An 18,170-nucleotide genomic window follows, 5' to 3' on the forward strand; every position below is an offset into this window, starting at 1 on the left:
TTGTAATGCCACTATCTATAACTACTGAAAAAGTGTCCTCTTTTTATATATGTTGTGAACATAATTTAATTATATTGTGGTAGGTAACAGTATTTGATTATACTTACCATTATGTCATGGTGAACAAGTTTCTATGTCAAATGTTAAAAATCTCTTTTTCATAGCTTCATAATAGTCTATAATGTAGATATACTATAATTGTAACTATTCCTCCATTGTTGGAAATTTATTTTGTTTTCAACTTGTTCTCAATTTTGAATACTGTTGTGATGAACATCTTTTCATAAATCTTTGCCAACATCTCTGCTTCTTTGCCCAGGCTGGAGCCCTGGGAACAGAGCACTGTGAGGGTGTGAGAATATCTAAGGCTCCAGGATGCCCTCTCAGCAGCATATGAGTTTCTATCTTACTGTACTTTTACTCGATTGCTGTTATTTTTAAAAATTGACATTTTAATGGACAAAAAATTATATCTCATTTTGTTTTGATTTTTTTGATATATAATTATTGATGATTTAATTTTTTTCTTTTGTGAATTACCTATTCATATCTGTAAAAAAACATTTAAATAATTGAATTAAAAACTTCAGTGAGTTCAAAGAACTGAAAAGACTTAAATCTTATTTTTTCTTTTTAATCTAGTTGTATATTTAGTGATTTAAAAGTTAAATCAACATCTTGAAAGCACTGTTGAAAGCTCAGTCTTTAAAATTAACAAGTTTTGGAACTTAAAATTATTTCTATTTGTGTACATCCCATTTCCAAATTTACAGGTGGGCTATTTTTATGTTGTGGCTCATAACATATTATTTGGTAAAATTGCAGGGGGAATAGGTTTTTCCTAAAGGGTGGCAGCCTGGAGGAGAAATTGCATTTTCTGATACTTTCTTCGTAGGAAGAGAAAGTGAGAGACAGTGCCAGCCCCTCCAGGATCTCTGTCAAATTCTCATATCCCAACAGGTTGTATAGAAGGACTTTTTCTGGTCTTAATCATTTTGCTAGCACATTCTTGCTGAGTAAGCTAAGCACTGAGTTGTGATTATCTTTGATGAGCACTGAGTAATGACTCTATAAATGCTTTCTTTTAGTAGACACAGGGCAAATCCACTGGGGAGGGATCTTTCGTGGAGACTTTGGTAATGGCTTTGTTTGTCTCAGATGCCAACTGGCCTTGGTAGAAATGCTTTCTCTTCCTAGATTTCTCACAGCTATATTTATAGCAGGCCAGTTATGTTTTCTTTAGTGTCTCTTGACTATAAATTAGTCTTTTTGCCTCTTTTCCTCATTTATATAGTGAAAAACACTGAGTTTGAAGCACTGTGATATAAGTTGTATTTTGGGGGAATTTGAAGGGTAAACAAGTATGTTTCTTATTATTATTGGTCTTATATATTTATGTTCAGTCTAGGAAGTTAGAGTCCTAGGATGCATTTCTTATTTTATAAAAATCCTCTGACAATTAATGTTTTTCAGTACTTGCCCTTCAGGTGAGGTTTAGTAAGTTGACATTCACCTCTAGATTCATTAGGAAAAATATTTTAAATAAAAACACTTACTTAGTGTATTTATCATCTGCTGCTGTCTGTATCTTCTGAACAAAATCTGCTGGCTTTGGAAATGAAGTTGTGTACTATGGTGTTTTGCAATTTGCTTAGTAATTAAGTCTCTCTTGACCTTTGGAAGAAAAGTGATTTTGGTTTTGGTTGTTGTTTAAAGCAGATGTCTTTATCTGAGAGAGCATTATAGTGCAGACCTAATCATTATCAGAAGAAGGAGGGTTTTTTTTTTTTTAAAGGAGTGGTCCATAATGTTAAATTGTTTCCATTGTGAATGGGACAAATAGCTGCAGCATTAACTCACCATGGGAGGGAGGGATTATCTAAGGAGCTTTGAAGGACCAGCTTTCCGTTTAATAAATATAGTGAGTACTAATTATTTTCGCATACCATGAGCTTTATTTTCTAAAGCTTTATAGAAGAACATGGATAATTTTTGAAGAAAATCTGTCTTTTTTATTGCAGAAGGCATAGGCATGAAACCAAAACACAAATCAAGAATTCTGGAGTTTCAATAGGAGAAAGCGAGCCGCAGCCATTCCCTGTTGCTTGAGTAGCACTCATTTCCCCATAATAGAACACCGAATTGAATAAAGTAGTAATAAACTAAAATTTTAATGGGAAAATTTAGAGTGCTTTGATTTTTTTTTCATTTGTATGCAACTTTGTAACTTAATTTTTACATAGTATTTGTTCTCATTTACTATGGAAACATGAACTCCAAAAAATACATAATGTTTCCTGTAAGAGAAAAATGAAGCCTTCCAAAGCATGTTTGGAAATAGTTGCTCATTGTAATCCAAATAAAATCATCGATTTTATTTCTTTTCCAGTTGACCTAAGTCATATGAAGTAAAACATCAGAAAGAGATTTTTAAACCCCCAGCTAAGCCTGTTAGAGTTACCATGGGCATAGTCAATTTTGGTTAATACTACAGCTATTATTAAGCAGAAAATTTAATTTGAATATTTGTTTTATCCCTGGCCTCATGATAAGAAGCAACTAAGGCCTACCCTCACAAGTGTCTTTGGGATGTATTTACTTGGATATATTGTATTTACTTCAAATTTATTCAAAATGATATTTTCTCAGCCCTGTCAATGTTTCTGGGATTCCATTGTCACTTAGAAATTTAGTCCTAATTTCTCCCTCACTTTTATCCCCTGTATTTAATCTGTCATCAAGCATTTGGGTTCTTTCTTAGAAATATTTCTGATTGATATTTCTTTTTCATGTCACTAAAATCCGTTCTTCTGCACTCAGTGCCGGGTGCCCTAACTCATCAGCTTCTTGTTGGTTTCCCACCTCTGTTTTCTTCCGGTTGTCATCAGCCCTGCAGAAACTCTCAGGTTACTGTTAGTGATTTTTAATGTGTAAAGTTGGTCTTCAGCATTTGATTTTTGTTACTTTCTTGCAAATGCTAGTGTTTTTCTCCCTAGTCACTGAGGCATAGCTAGCTACCCTAAACTAAATAATGCATCGATTCATTCAGTAATTATATTATTTGCCTACTAAAATAACAATAGCTACTTTGTGTTGAACTCTTTCACCTGCAGTATTTCTAATCCTAACAACAATATTGCATGGTACATTAAGGTTACCTCCATTTTAGTAGATAAATATATTGAGGCAAGGTGAAGTTTAAGTATATACAGTTATTAATTTATGAACACAGTACTTACAAGTGACCTGTATATATTTTTAAATCACTTAGAAGGAGTAAGTGCCATATATGAGTGTTGGTTAAAGACATATACAGATAACCTCCATCCTTTCCCCACTTCTTCCCTGACACACAAGCACCAGTGGAACACTGTTCTGCTTTTGAAGACTTTACAGATTCAAGTAGAAGAAAAGAGGCTAAAAGAGACAAAAGAGTTTCTGGGACTTGTCAGTCTCCTCATCCTCAAGTCTATTCCCAGAAAACTCTTCACCCTGGACTGGATATCTTCATATAACAGGATTATATGATTATTCCTTTTAGAGAATAATCGTATTTGGCTCAAAAAGCATCTTCGTGCTAAAATACAATGAAAGAACCCTTGGAAGGCTTAAGGAATTCTTGGTTATTCACACATAATTGTTCAGTGACGTTTTCCTCTTAGCTCCCTTGAGGGCCTTTCTGATAGGATGGAGTTGAAAAGGCAGCAAGCTGTTCGGAAGCTGGGGCACTTCAATGGTTTAGATCTATACTGCCCAGCCTGGGAGCCAGCAGCCACCTGCCACCTGTGGCTGTTGAGCATTTGAGATGTGGTTAAATTGAAACGTGCTTTAAGTATAAAATACACAATGGATTTGTAGCACCAAAAAAAAAAAAAAAAGCAAAATGCCTCAATTATTACTTGTGTTAATGTTGAAACAATATTTGGATGTATTGAGTTAAATAAAATATATGATTAAAATTTCTACCTGCTTTCTTTTATGTTTTCTTAATGTGGTGACAAGAAAATCACATCTGTGGGTTGCGTTATATTTCAGCTGGACGGTGCTGGTTTACGCTAATCCTCCACCTGTCCTGTGTATTCAAACTTCTGTTCTTCCTTAGTAATCTTGCTCCGTCACATATCTCCTCTCTTTCCCACATTTTCATTCTCTTCTCTTTACTGGCCGTTTTCTCTTAGTTTTCATTCGTTCAACAAATATTTCCTGAGTTCTTAGTTCCTATGCTAGTTTTATAAACATGCAAAATCTCTCGCATCTGAAAAACAAAACAAAACAAAAAAACAAACAAGCCCAGCCCTGTCTCAACCCACATGGTCCTCTCTCTCCACGTGCCTCCTCCCCTTTACTGTTCAGCCTTTTTGGGAAGAGTCTGAACCCTTTACCCCCTTTTGTCTTCCCAGCCTTCTTCCTCAAACTTCAACAATCTGACACTTTTACCACTTTTACCACTCCATGGAAACTGTTTTCCCTAAGGCCACTAGTTTCTTCCTGTTTTCAAATGTAGTGATGATTCCTCAGCCTTCAGCTGCAGCATTGGACACTGTACTTGGGGTCTCTTCTTCCTTGACTTTCAAGTTCTCTCTCTCTCTCTTTCTCTCTCTCTCTCTCACTCTCTAGTTCTCCCCCCTCACTCCCCTCTCTCTGTCTTGTATGTGTTTCTCTCTCTTCTGTTCCAACTTGATTTTTACTTACTTTACTTTTGACTTACCAGCTCAGTAGTGTTGGGCGGCCTCAACCCATGGAGGTTCAGAGTCTCCGGTGTCACGTTGGGGCTCACTGTGTCAGTGGGCGCTGTGGCAACCTGTCCCCTCCAGGGGCTTCCTCTTGGTTTATTTGCAGGATTCTCATCATCTTTAAAGGTTCTGAGGAGCTCCTGTGTTTTTTTTCCTTCTCTCCCATATCCTCTTCCTTGGTAGCTTCCCCGTATCTGTGATGTGATTCCAGTTAGAATGCTCTTTATACACTTCTTCTTTTAATTCTTTAAGGCTCACCTCAAATATAATTTCTGCCAGCAAGGGTTTTCTTTCCTTTTCAGCCACCCTTTTGCCTCACAAATCCTCAGTTTCCTTGCCTGAAAACAGAGATAATGATGATATCTCTCAAACTGAATTTGCAATATTCTGGAGTCTCACTTGAGGTAAGGGGTGTGAAAGTGCTTTGGAAATGTTAAATGCTTTATAAATAATATAATATTGTAATCACTTCCTGTTGTCTCACAACATTTATTGTGTCCACAATGTATTTGTTAGGACAGATCGTACATGATTATGATGTGCTGTTGATACCAGATGGGATTCTTTCATATGTGAACATTTGGTCTTGTCCCACAAAAGTCCAAATTCCCAGAGGATAAGTGTCATGTTACATTCCTTAGAAAAAGAAAAGAAAGAATTAGAAAAAAAAATCTCTTAATTTTTACTGTTTAGCATACTCTGTATAGCATTATGCTAGACATGTAGTAGATGCTTCATACATTTTTGCGGGGTTTAAACAAGCAAATTTACACATTTCTAGCTCTTTTTATTTTTCCACTGAAAATAAATATATTATGTACTAAGTTTTTGACCTTCTATTACATTAGGCTGCTATCCCACTAAGTGGGGGTGGGGTGAGGGTGGGAATCATGGAAGTGTTAAAACTAGCTCTCCTTGATATAATTAAAGTAGAATGCAGTCACATAGTAATATTAACAGCTAAACTTAATCAAGCGCTTCTTATATGCCATACTGTTTTAAGTGCTTTATCTATACTAATTTATTTAGTACTCTCCCAAATCCTGTGAGGCAGCTGTTATTGTCTTCCTCCTTGACAACTAGGAAAACAGAGGCACAGAAAGTTAAAATAAATTGCCTCAGATCATAGAATGAATTAAAAGTAGAGAGATGATCGAAATCCAGACATTGAGCTTGGGAGCTTATTCTCTGATCCACTATGCTAACCTCTCTCTCTGTGTAAATAGATGTCATTTTAAAACTACTGTTTGCTTGTACATCTGTGTTTTTTCACTTTTTCTTTGTCAGTAGTTCTTCTGTTGCGGTTTTAGGTTACAAAGGTTCTAGGCTACTTGTTTCATTCAGGGAAGTAGTTTAGTTATATACAGCCTGCGTTTTCCATTTGACTATGATGTGTTAGGAGTTAATTATTTATAGTTATTGCTGAAACTGGTGTGGTACTTGACTCACTGAGTTTATAAAGAAGTAATGGCTGGTTGAGATCCACTAAAATGAGATTTCATGAAATCATCAGATTATTAATAGAACCTGTATTTTAGGCTTCCTGGGTTAGAGATTGTCTAACAGTTATGGGTGATGTTATGATGTCAGTTACCATAGACTTCATACGGAAAAGAAGTGCTAAATTTATGAAGAGGGATTTGAGACTTAATACTATTAAGCTGGGTAAAGCAGCATATCTGTTTGTTGTTATTTCTGTCCTTTTCACATAGGATATCTTGTCCACCAGTCCAAGTTATTTTAATTCAAGAGATAGTGCTAACAGTATGAGATAAGCCTTATGGTAGAAATTACATGAATAAATACATTTATTTATTCAGAAGCATGTCCTCTTCACCCACTGGGTTTGTGAACTGGATGAGGGAATGGGAGAAGTTAGGGAACCGTCCCTTCCCTTCCTCTCCTCTCAGACTGAATATCTAAGGTTGTTATTAATATTATAATGTATATATTGCACCCAAGGTTAGTCAGTTTTTTTTTTTAAATGGAAGCTCCTGCTGACTTCTCAGGACCCCATAGGCTTTGTCTTGAAGTGAAACATAATATATTGAAGATGCCAGTGCATACTAAGAGTGCAGAATAAATGTTAACTCCAGAAATGCATTAGTGGATTTGATAGTTCTGGCAGAGGAGAATCAGATTTATTCTGTGTAAAGCCAGTGGGGTGTGGGTGAGGTAGTGTAAACTCATGGGCAAACAGGAAAGGCGCTGGCAGATAGAACTTCAAATGTACTATGTTAAAGTACACAGGTCTTGGGAAGAGTCTCTCTCAGCATCTGGCAGTATTTTAGAACCAGAGTCGGTGAGCCAGCAGGGGGCTGTATCTAAGTTCCATCAGGGAAGGCCCTGTTCCTTTAGATGCAGGCCAAGTGGGAGCCGAAGGAAATAGCTTTTTATGATCCAGATGGTGCACATGGTGTGGACCAGCCAGAAAGTCAGGATGGCAAGGGGTGGGCTCAGAAGAGGGAGTAGAGATATGAGTTATGCCAAGGAGTATGTAGGAGAAAGCTGCTCACCGTTCCTTCATCTGTTCAGTTAACAAACATTTATCGACACTTGCTGTGTACCAAGCACTGTGTGGACATGGGGGATAAAATAGTGAACAAAACAGATGCAAATCCCTGCTTTGTGAAACTTACATTCTTATTGGGGAAAGTAGACAACAACCAAATAAGGAAGTAAACTATGTAGTACCTCAGATCATAAAAATTGCTATAGAGAGAAAGAAACAAGAAAGGAGGGATGGGGAATGCTGGCGTACTGCAGTTTTAAGTGTTATGGCCGCTGTATTTAAGTGAAGAGGTGACATTTGAACAAGCTCCTAAAAAAGACTTTACATTCTTATGCTAAGGAGATTGAGCAGGCTCAATGGTATATTTGTACTCAGTGGTTTATTTCAACTGTATTTAGCTTGTGTCAGAATTTTCTATCTTGCTCTTTTAAAATTTAATTGTAGCAGGAAATAAATATGTGTGTGGGATGGGAAAGAAGAGGATGCCATTTCTGAACATGGGGTATTTGGGAAAAGATAGACCTAAGAGGGATGGCAGAGAAATCCCCTCCTCTTTAGTTGCTAGGAGCCAGCTGTGCCAAGTGAAATCAAGGGCCACAGGTGAGTGATAGCCTTTGCTGTCGTGTGACCTCAGTCTATAGAAGTTGCTTCTGACATCATCAGTTGACTGTAAGATAATAGCTTTTATTTTGATAGCAGAAGATTATCGCATGGTCAGGCTTTAGTAAACACTCTTCAAGGATTTATATGTGGGAAGCTTAAATCTAATTCTTTGTGTTGTAGCAATGCACTGGTGTTTTATGCTTGTTTGTCTCTTGCAGGTTTGTAGTACGCCAACCTCAGCGCGGCAGACGGGATGGCTAGCTCAGCCCGGGAGCATCTGCTTTTTGTGCGGCGTCGAAATCCCCAGATGCGGTACACACTGAGCCCAGAGAACCTCCAGAGCCTGGCTGCCCAGAGCTCTATGCCAGAGAACATGACCCTGCAGCGAGCCAACAGCGACACGGATCTGGTGACTTCGGAGAGCCGTTCCAGCCTAACTGCCAGCATGTACGAGTACACGCTGGGGCAAGCCCAGAACCTCATTATCTTCTGGGATATTAAAGAGGAGGTGGATCCCAGTGATTGGATTGGACTTTATCACATAGGTGAGTCAAATGAGATGGACTTGCATGTGACTCAGAGCATACATTTCTCCTCTGACATTATAACATTCTGTATTTCCTCCTGGAAAAAAATTCACACACACAAATACACACAGCAGATTCTGGGAATTTTCTTTCTTCTTTGGGAGAAGGAGAAGCAGCAATACCTTTGCGTATATGAATTTTATGGTTACATCTCTACCTAATGTAATGCCAGAAACTGCAGAAGTTACAGTATTTTCTTTTTAAAACTTCACATTGCCCTCAATCAATAGTCCCATTTTGGAAAGCGTCTATTAACATTTACTAACATTTTTAAACTGATGAAAGAGACGTCTAGATTTAAATAACTGATAACAATTTGCTTGCTGTCTAAGGTATCTTTTTATTTCAGAATTCCATGAATGTGTCCGTGATCAATTAGGGAATGAAAGTGTTATGTTCTTCTGACAAATGACTTAGAAATAGTTATTTGTTTTAATGAAAACTATCTGAGCTCTGTTTAGCTAATTTGCATCTGTTATTCATAGGTGAGTGAATGATGAATGAAGCATCTCAGAAAGTATAGTCCACTTTATTTGAAAATAAAAATCAGAACCTACCTATTAAACATAAAGAAAATCTAAATCCAACCCAGTAATAAAATCTAACATTCTCCAAAGTTGGAGAACTTTTTCATTGAATGATGGAAATTCGTTTAAAATTTAACATCAGCCATTTTACTAGGAAGATATTGTTCCTTTCAATGTGTGTTGTAAACCAAGCATCATTTTTTCTTAATGAAATAAATTAGGGGGGAAAAGACCTATCTGTTTATGCCAGTGCTTCTTAGCCATTTTGCCATTTTGCCACCTAGGGGACATTTGGCAATATGTGGAGACATTTTTGGTGTCACAACTGGGTGGGGGGATGCAAGGCCAGGGATGCTGCTAAACATCCTATAATGTACAGGACAGCCTCCCACAACAAAGAATCATCTGGCCCCAAATGGCAATAGTGCTATTGTTGAGAAACTCTGGCTTGAGGCAAAGTATAACAACATCCTTCCTGAAATTTTTTTAAAATGTTAAACCCACTGAAATTTATTTTTCTCTGGGATAGAAAATTTTATATTGACTAAAATTAAAAAAATGGTACTTATATAACACTTAGTGATATATCATGCTGGATAATAAGAAATCTAAAATGGCAAAAAAATCCAATGAATTATCTATTTTTCTCTATGGCAACAAAAAGTCTTCATAGTTCAGCATTTCTCCCAGGTGTGTTTAAATATTTATTCAAATTGAGGAAGATACGTGATTAAAAAATTTATTTGTATTATGTTCATAAAACAGTCTTACAGTTTTGATGGGACTTTAGAGGGAACCCTTTTTGTTTTTATGTAATTTCATCCTTTTGGACTTCATATAACTTTTCTCTTTCTACTTGTTCATTTATCTTAGTTGGGATTCCTTGAGCCTTATAAGTTAATGTTTTTGATGAATTTTGGACAAATTTTGGCTATTTTTTCTTTAAATGTTTTTTCTATTTATTTTTACTTTTTTCTTCTTTTTCTGAGACTCCAGTTGAACATATGTTACATCATTCATGTTGTTCTACAAGGCCCCGAGGCGCTGGTTCATTTTCCTTCAATCTGTTTTCTCTTTGATATGCAAATTTAATAATTCCTCTGAATCTTATTTAGGTTGGGAGCTAAGAGATCTCACTTCAAATTCATTAACTTTTTCCTTTTTTTGTTTTTATTCTACTGTTAATCTCATCCAGTGGATTTTCAAATTTTAGTTATTTCACTTGTTATTTCTAGAATTTGCATTTCTTTCTCTTTTTATAGTTTTTGTTTCTCTTATGCGATTCACTGTGTTAACTCATTCAGATCATATTTTTGTTTGATTTTTTGAATTGAATATAGCTGCTATAAAGTTTCTGTCATGCAATTTCAACATCTGGCCATTCAGAGTCATTTTCTTTTGACTGCCTTTTTTTTTCCTTGACCATGGGTGTCATTTTTCTATTTTTCTTTGTGTGTGTGTGTGTGTGTGTGTGTGTGTGTGTGTGTATCTAGCAATTTTTGATATTACACTGGACATTGAGGATTCTGTGTTATAATTCTGAGTTTTAATGCAGGCAAAAACCACTAGGTTGTTTTTTATAGAAGTAATGATAATTTGAAATAAAAATTTTGAAAACTGTAACTCCAAGCCATGTGGAATTTTCAGAGGTTTAATAGGACTAATAATGTGATGGGAAGAATCTTTCACATCAGTAGTTAGCAACCTGAACGTAGGCAAAACATTTTTTTTTTTTTTTTGGTCACTATTAAATGAAAATAGGTGAGATGGGCTGGGTGCAGTGGCTCACACCTGTAATCTTACTACTCTGGGAGGCTGAGGTGGGAGGATCACTCGAGGTCAGGAGTTCGAGACCAGCCTGAGCAAGAGAGAGACCCCCATCTCTACTAAAAATAGAAAGAAATTAGCTGGACAACTAAAAATATACAGAAAAAATTAGCCAGGCATGGTGGTGCATGCCTGTAGTCCCAGCTACTCGGGAGGCTGAGGCAGGAGGATCGCTTGAGCCCAGGAGTTTGAGGTTGCTGTGAGCTAGGCCGACGCTATGGCACTTTAGCCTGGGCAACAGAGTGAGACTCTGTCTCCAAAAAAAAAAAAGAAAATAGGTGAGGTGTTACATTCAGAGAGAAGTTGAAAGAAAAGAGGAAACAGGAAACACCAGGCTAGGACTGGAAAAGATTTTGGGGGTCCAAATTAAGTCATGACTTTAAAGCTATTGTGACAAAACAGGAATATGCATAATAAATTCTCTCCAGGGCTCTGTGAAATAGAGGTGCTGAGAATCTAGGTTTCATAACAATGCACCTATGTCAGAAATAGCTTCAGATTTCTATACCTCTTGGTAGGAAGCAGCCTCTCTCCTTCAGTTGTGTCCTGAGAAGCCAGACTGTTTCCTAGCAACTTCTAGTATTATTTATGGAACAGAAAGACGGTCTCTATAGAAATAAGTCCCAAAGGAGAAGGAATTTAGTGGAACATCGGGCTGACGAGGTGTGGCTTATTGGCACACTCTGCATTTGATTTTGTTTCTCTTGGCTCATGTTTTCTTCCCCTCTAGAAGTGTGAGTTTTGTGTTTGTTTGGCTAATTGTGAATCATGTTTTGAACTGTACAGCTCACTTCAGATGACTTTTAGCACTGCTAATCTGGAGGGAAAATATATCCTCCTGGATTGGAAAAACAAACCTTTCTTTAGGCATTTTAGGCAGTAAATAGGTCTTATTGGAAATACAAAGAAAAAAGTCGAAAATATCAAAACACCATTTGAGGAGACCTTGGGTGTGAACACAGTTCTCAAAACATATGCTAATTATATTTTCTCCCTCCAGAAAGCTTCATATGTACACTCTGAGATTTCTAGAGATGATCATAGGATCACAATGTAGCTATAGCTCAGAATCTTCAAATTACAATTAATGGCTTGCAGATGGTTTTCAGAAATCATTAGCTTTATAATTTATTGTTGGCCTCCAAAATTAGAATTGACTCCTCACAAATTTAACAGTGCTATTCATTGCCTCCTCCTGAGTGCATCAAATAAAAAGAACCAAATGCTTATCTTGGCAAAAACACTTAGGACACCCAACACAAACAGCTTTCCATGAAAAATCAAATAGAAACAGTTTAAAGAGGAGACAGAACATATTAAATTTGTTTCAGGCTCACTATCTAATTCCCCTTAACCTTGGAACTTGTGCTTATTATTCTGGCTATTGAAAAGAAAAACAAACACTTCAAGAGGCTTAATTTGCCCCTTCTCACTTGTAGGCAACTTCAGGTACCTAACAGAACTAGGAAAATTTGTGTTATGGAGATTTAAAAGTATGTGCTGTGCTGTACACCAGTGCTACTCAAAGTGTTGGTCTGCAAACTGTTTGTTACTGAGCTGTGACTGGCTAAGGTGCTTTCTCCAGAATATAAATCAATGTACTGCTTTCTTCATTGAGAAAATCTTGCTATGAAAAAAAAATTCACCTAAACTAAATAATGAGTTTCTTAATGTGAGTATTTCATATTCTGGCTCAAGCTTCTTATATTGTCAGATCAGTAACAAATAATTTATTGGTGTTTGTCTAGACCACACTTTAAGTATACCTCTCAGTGTCCATACATGGATTGTATCTTCAAAAATGAATGACATGACAGAACAACTGTGTTTTGACTGTCAGTCTTAATATCTGTTGGGGAGGATTTGGAGAAAAGGGAACCCTTGCTCACTGTTGGTGAGAATGTAGATTAGTGCAACCATTATGGTAAACAGCACCGGCATACCTTGGAGTAATTGCGGTTTTGGTTCCAGACCACCACAATAAAACAAAATAAGGCAATAAAGCGAGTCACATGAATTTTTTGGTTTCCCAGTGCTTATAAAAGCTATATTTACACTATATTGTAGTCTATTAAGTGTACAATAGCATTATGTCTAAAAAAATCAGTGTACATACCTTTACTTAAAAGTGCCTTATTGTTAAAAATGCTAATGACCGAGTCTTCAGAGAGTTTTCATCTTTTTGCTGGTGGAAGGCCTTGCCTCAGTGCTGATGGCTGCTGACTGACAAGGGTAGTGGGTGCTAAACGTTAGGGTGGCTGTGGCAATTTCTTAAAATAAGGCAACAATGAAGTTTGCTGCATCAACTGACTCTTCCTTTCATGAAAGATTTCTCTGTAGCATGGGATGCTATTTGGTAGCATTTTACCCACAGTAAAACTTTTTTCAAAATTGTAGTCAGTCTTCTCAAATACTACTGTAGCTTTCTCAACTAAATTTATAGAATATTCTAAATCTTTCATTGTCATTTCAACAATGTTCGTGGCAACTTCACCAGGAGTAGTTTCCGTCTCAAGAAACTACTTTTTTTACTCATCCATAAGAAGCAACTCCTTATCTGTTCAAATTTATCATGAGCTTGGAACAATTCAGTCATATTTCAAGCTCCATTTCTGCTTCTAGTTCTCTTGTTATTTCCACTACATCTGCAGTTACTTCCTTTACTGAAGTCTTGAACTCTTTCAAGTTATCCATGAGGGTTAGAATCAACTTCTTCGAAACTCCTGTTAATAGTGATATTTTAATCTCTCATGGATCATGAATGTTCTTAATGGCATCTAGAATGATGAATCCTTTCCAGAAGGTTTTCAATTTACTTTGCCTACATCCATCAGGGGAATCACTGTCTATGGTAGCTATAGCCTTACAACATGTATGTTTTAAATAATAAGACTTGAAAGTCAAAGTAACTCCTTGATCCATGGGCACCAGAATGGATGTTGTGTTAGCAGGCATGAAGAATCTCCTTGTACCTCTCCATCAGAGCTCTTGGGTGACCAAGTACATTTTCAGTGAGCAGTAATATTTTAAAAGGAATCTTCAAGCTTGTCCATTCCCCAGACAGTGCGCATCACACTCATCATGTAGGTATACCCCCATCCCCTCCCCCCACTCCTGGGTATATATGTCCAAAGGGAATGAAATCAGTATGTAGAAGCAGTATTTGCACTTGTATGTCTATTGCAGTATTATTCATAATAACCAAGGTATGGAATCTACCTAAGTGTCCATCGATGGATGAATGGGTAAAGAAAACGGTATGTATACACAATGGAATACTATTCATCCACAAAAAAGAAGGCAATCCTATCATTTGCGACAACACAGATGAACCTGAAGGACATTATGTTAAGTGAAATAACCCAACTGATTAAAACAGAACAAACTAGCTATTTACCCTGACCATGTGCTGAGTAATATGTTTACTGTGTTAGGTGTAGTGTTTATTATGTTAGGTATATTTCGTTCTATAATAACATGCACTATCTGTTAAGAAATAACTTTTGTCTATGAACTACCTGGGACCATCACAAGTACTTTGAGAAGCTCTGGAGTTATCAGTGGTTGAGAGCACAGGTTCTAGAGTCAAACACACTAATAAAGTCAATGAATGACTAGCTGAATGATCTTGGGCAAATTATTTCATCTTTTAAAACCTCAAGTTTCTTCATCTTTAAAAAAATGACTAAGAAAACTTCCAATATCATGAAATTTAAATGACATAACGTGTATAAAATGCTCATTGTAAGGTGATGACTGTGAATGATCATTATTATTTTGGCCACTCTTAATAATAATCAATCATTGTTCTGGTGGTCTGAAGCTGCAGCACAAACTTACCCACTGAATGAATCCACAAAAAGGGAGTTCCAGATTAAAGAAAACACAGGGCCCCTTCTGCTTACAGAAAATAAAATCCCTTTCTTTGAAACAGAGCTCCAGAAATTATTAATATAAACACTTAAAATAGGAATGTTAAATAATACAGTATTTTAATTTGAATATTATGTAAATTCTAAATCAACATGCTCTCCAAGGTGATGGGAAATCTACAATTTCATCTGAAATTCAATCAAATGGAACAAAGAATTAATGTAGTAGGTATTTCATTTCCAGAATAGCTATCAGATACAGCTAAGAGTGCCTGTTTTTAATGTCTTTTGATATTTATACATGATTGCTGCCAAATAAAAGTTGTTTTAGGTCATATCTTTAAAATTTGTAAATACTCTTAGCTTTGAACATGAAATTGTTTTTTGGAATGACTTAACTCTAAATTTTTGTCAACGATTTGTATTAGTCAGGGTATGTCAGATTTTGCTGCAATCATTAACTAATTCTGAAGCCAGCGTGGGTTGGCCGGGGTCTTGATTCATACTGTCACTTAGGGACTCAGGTTCATCGCCTTCTTTGTTTTTGCCATATTGGATTATTAAAGGCTCAACCATCTTGTCATTATACTATCTGGAACACCTGGCCTCCTTGGGCAAGTGTCAGGGGAAGAGAGAGCTAGAGACTCTTATACCAGCTCTTAAATGCTTTGGCATGAAAGTGACACACTTTATTTCTGCTCAGAGCCCATTGTTCAGCATTGTTAGCATGATTCTGCCTAAATGCAAGGGGGCTGGGAAATGTGGAGAAGCCCTTGGCTATTCAGGGAGCAGTCAGTGTCTCTACCATAGTAGCTATGTCTTGCTATCAACAGGTCTGGTCCTCTAGTCCATTTCAAAGCCTAAGACATCTTTTCATGGTCATTGTAAGAATAGATAGTGGGGGTTAGAAAGTATTATACTTTGGGATATACTTTGCAAGGTGTCCGGAGACGGAATGAGCAACCCACCCAGGGCAGTACCAAGGACAGTGCCTGATGATTATGGCTGAAAAACAGCAGTTTTTCATTCATGCTGCAATCTGAATTCACAGCATAGCATTGGTGTCTCAGACCATCATGGATTTTCCTTATTATAATATGTATGTCGAAGATTTAGGTCACAAAGTAGTCCATATGTTCCAAATGGTTATGAAGGACTTCCAGGACATTAGGTAGGTTTTTGAAAGTCTTGTAGGTTGGCATATCCAAAGAGGCTTTAGTATATTTAGTATGTTTGAAACAGGCATTCTTCTGTCCATAGTTTGCAAAGATTTTTATTTTTTACCAAGTTATTCTAAAAACATTACCGTTTCCTTAAAGGAGGCTTAAATAGCCATAAGTAGTAAATGTTAAATAATTGTAAATATTTTTTGGTGGAGTTAAGCTAGCATTGCATGAGGTTTAGAAGCTCTTTGTTCTGATTACACTCATTACTATCCCACAAAAGAGTTGCTTATGACACAAATTTTATAGTGTTTGTTATAATTAGCTTTTCATACTTTCCTAAGGACTCAATAGTGGGCACACCTGTAGAGAAAGTGTATTTACAATGCCATAATTTTATCTTGATGTCTTTCTTGAAGTCTGTTTGGTCTGTTAATCAGTTGCTATGTCAATTTTGGTTAGTTTTTGCTTGGTGTATCTTTTGCCATCAATTCACTTTCAGCCATTCTTTGGCCTGCTTCAAATTTATCTGCTGTAAATTATCTAAAGCTTTGTGATTTTTTAATCCAATGTGAGTGGGCATCTTTTAAAAACTGGTACACTTAATGTTTTTATATCTCCTGTCAATTTTTATATGTTTGGACTTATTTTTACATCTTATTTATTTTCTATATATCTTGCTTTCTCTTAGTTCTTTTCCCCCTATTTTTATGCCCTCCATTGAAATGAAGAGTTATCTCTACTCCCCACCTCCCACATTCTTCCTAAGTCTGTTTGCTTAGAAGTTAAACATTCTAGTTCTAGTCTGTTAATGGTTATCCTTTAAATTTTGACATGTATAATTGAGTTAACATATAATGAATCAGTGTCTTTAAGTGCCTCAAAGTGTGCAAGAATCTTAGGATCTTTCTATTCCAATCACTTCCCTCTCCTTCTTCTCTTTTGTTGTTGACAACATTTAATTCCACCCTATTTTAAACCCCTTCTTCCATATTAGTCGTTATTGTTATTGTGTTTTTTAACATAGACAAGAATTGTTTCAGTTATAACAAACAAACCTGTGTAAAAAACCTCCACAAAACAGTGGCCTAAAACAATCTATCAGATAAGTAAATAATTTAAAGATGAAAAAAATAACTGACTTGCCTGAATCAGCAGTACTAGAGTACACTGTGCTTGATTTTTGTATAAAACACATACACACAGCAAAACTTGCATTATAAAATAAACGGAAGCACATAGGAAAAATTTACATTTTATTTATTTACTTATCAGTTGATTGATTGTTTGACACAGGGTCACACTCCATCACCCAGGCTGGAGTACAGTGGTGCAATATAGCTTAAACTCCTGGGCTCAAGCATCCTCCCACTTCAGCCTCCCACAGCGCTGGGATTACAGGGATGAACTACCATGCTCAGCCAGAACTTTAAAATTTAACTTCAGAGCCTTGTTGATTTACCAAACTACCAAATATCATATTTTTTCCTTGTTAATGCAGGTTATGATAAAAGGTGACAGGTATGTCCAGAATCTTCTCTTCATTTTCTACAGTGGATTTTTCCCTTAATGGGCTTTCATGTATTCTCTATTTCATTTTGCACTGTCTATTTTTATCATCATTTATAAAGTTAAGGCCTTAAACCAGCCTTATGCTGGCAATCTTTGAGTTATCATAGAGCCAAGGTAACTGTCAGAGTCATTATATTTTTTTCTGTCAGTTTCCCACAGTCTGGCTGATGTTGAATTGTGGAATAAATACAGACTTGCTTCACAATAGTGTGCAGTTCATGTGGACTTTATAGAAACTATATAGAGCAACTCAGATTTTCAGTTTGTTTTAAGTTGTGGAGACCAGAGTGTTGTAACTCAGATTTAATGGTCACATTAAGGGATTCTTCCAAGTTTTTATAGTTTTATTTTTTGTGCTGATTTTATTTAAATTATGAATTGCAAAACTCCTAATGTATGCTCATTGATAAAGCCTGATTTTTCTCTTCCTGCATCAAAATTTATAAAACAACAGTCAAATACTATGAATGATCACATTTCCTCAATCTACTGCAGTTCATAAAATCATTACCAGAGCCACACTAATGCCTTAATTACAAAGCTTGAACTGGGTAGGTCCAGTGGATTAGTTGTCCTCAGCATCATATAATAGAGTGGCTGTGAGGATGGTTTTGGAGGCGGGGTGTGGGACAGACCTGGATTCAAATTCTGGCCCTGCTACTTAGTTGGTGCTTGGAAGAGATATTGAACCATTCTGAGCATCAGTGTCTTTGTGTACAAAATGGGAATAATATCAACCTCATAAAACTTCAGGGAAGGTGGAACAAGATAATA

At 36.4% G+C, this 18,170-nt stretch overlaps 1 protein-coding gene across 1 annotated transcript in view; it reads left to right on the forward strand.

Annotated features, from left to right (window-relative positions):
• The window catches only part of HECW2 (HECT, C2 and WW domain containing E3 ubiquitin protein ligase 2), a 224,164-nt gene that overhangs the window by 11,133 nt on the left and 194,861 nt on the right, over window positions 1–18,170 (forward strand). The window contains exon 2 of the mRNA XM_045558979.1: window positions 8,067–8,393. Within this exon, the coding sequence (XP_045414935.1) occupies window positions 8,102–8,393 (292 nt within the window). The 5' untranslated portion in view covers window positions 8,067–8,101. The remainder of the gene's footprint in view (window positions 1–8,066; window positions 8,394–18,170) is intronic.

This window comes from Lemur catta, chromosome 8 (assembly GCF_020740605.2).
Source record: "Lemur catta isolate mLemCat1 chromosome 8, mLemCat1.pri, whole genome shotgun sequence".
NCBI classification, from domain to species: Eukaryota; Metazoa; Chordata; class Mammalia; order Primates; family Lemuridae; genus Lemur; species Lemur catta.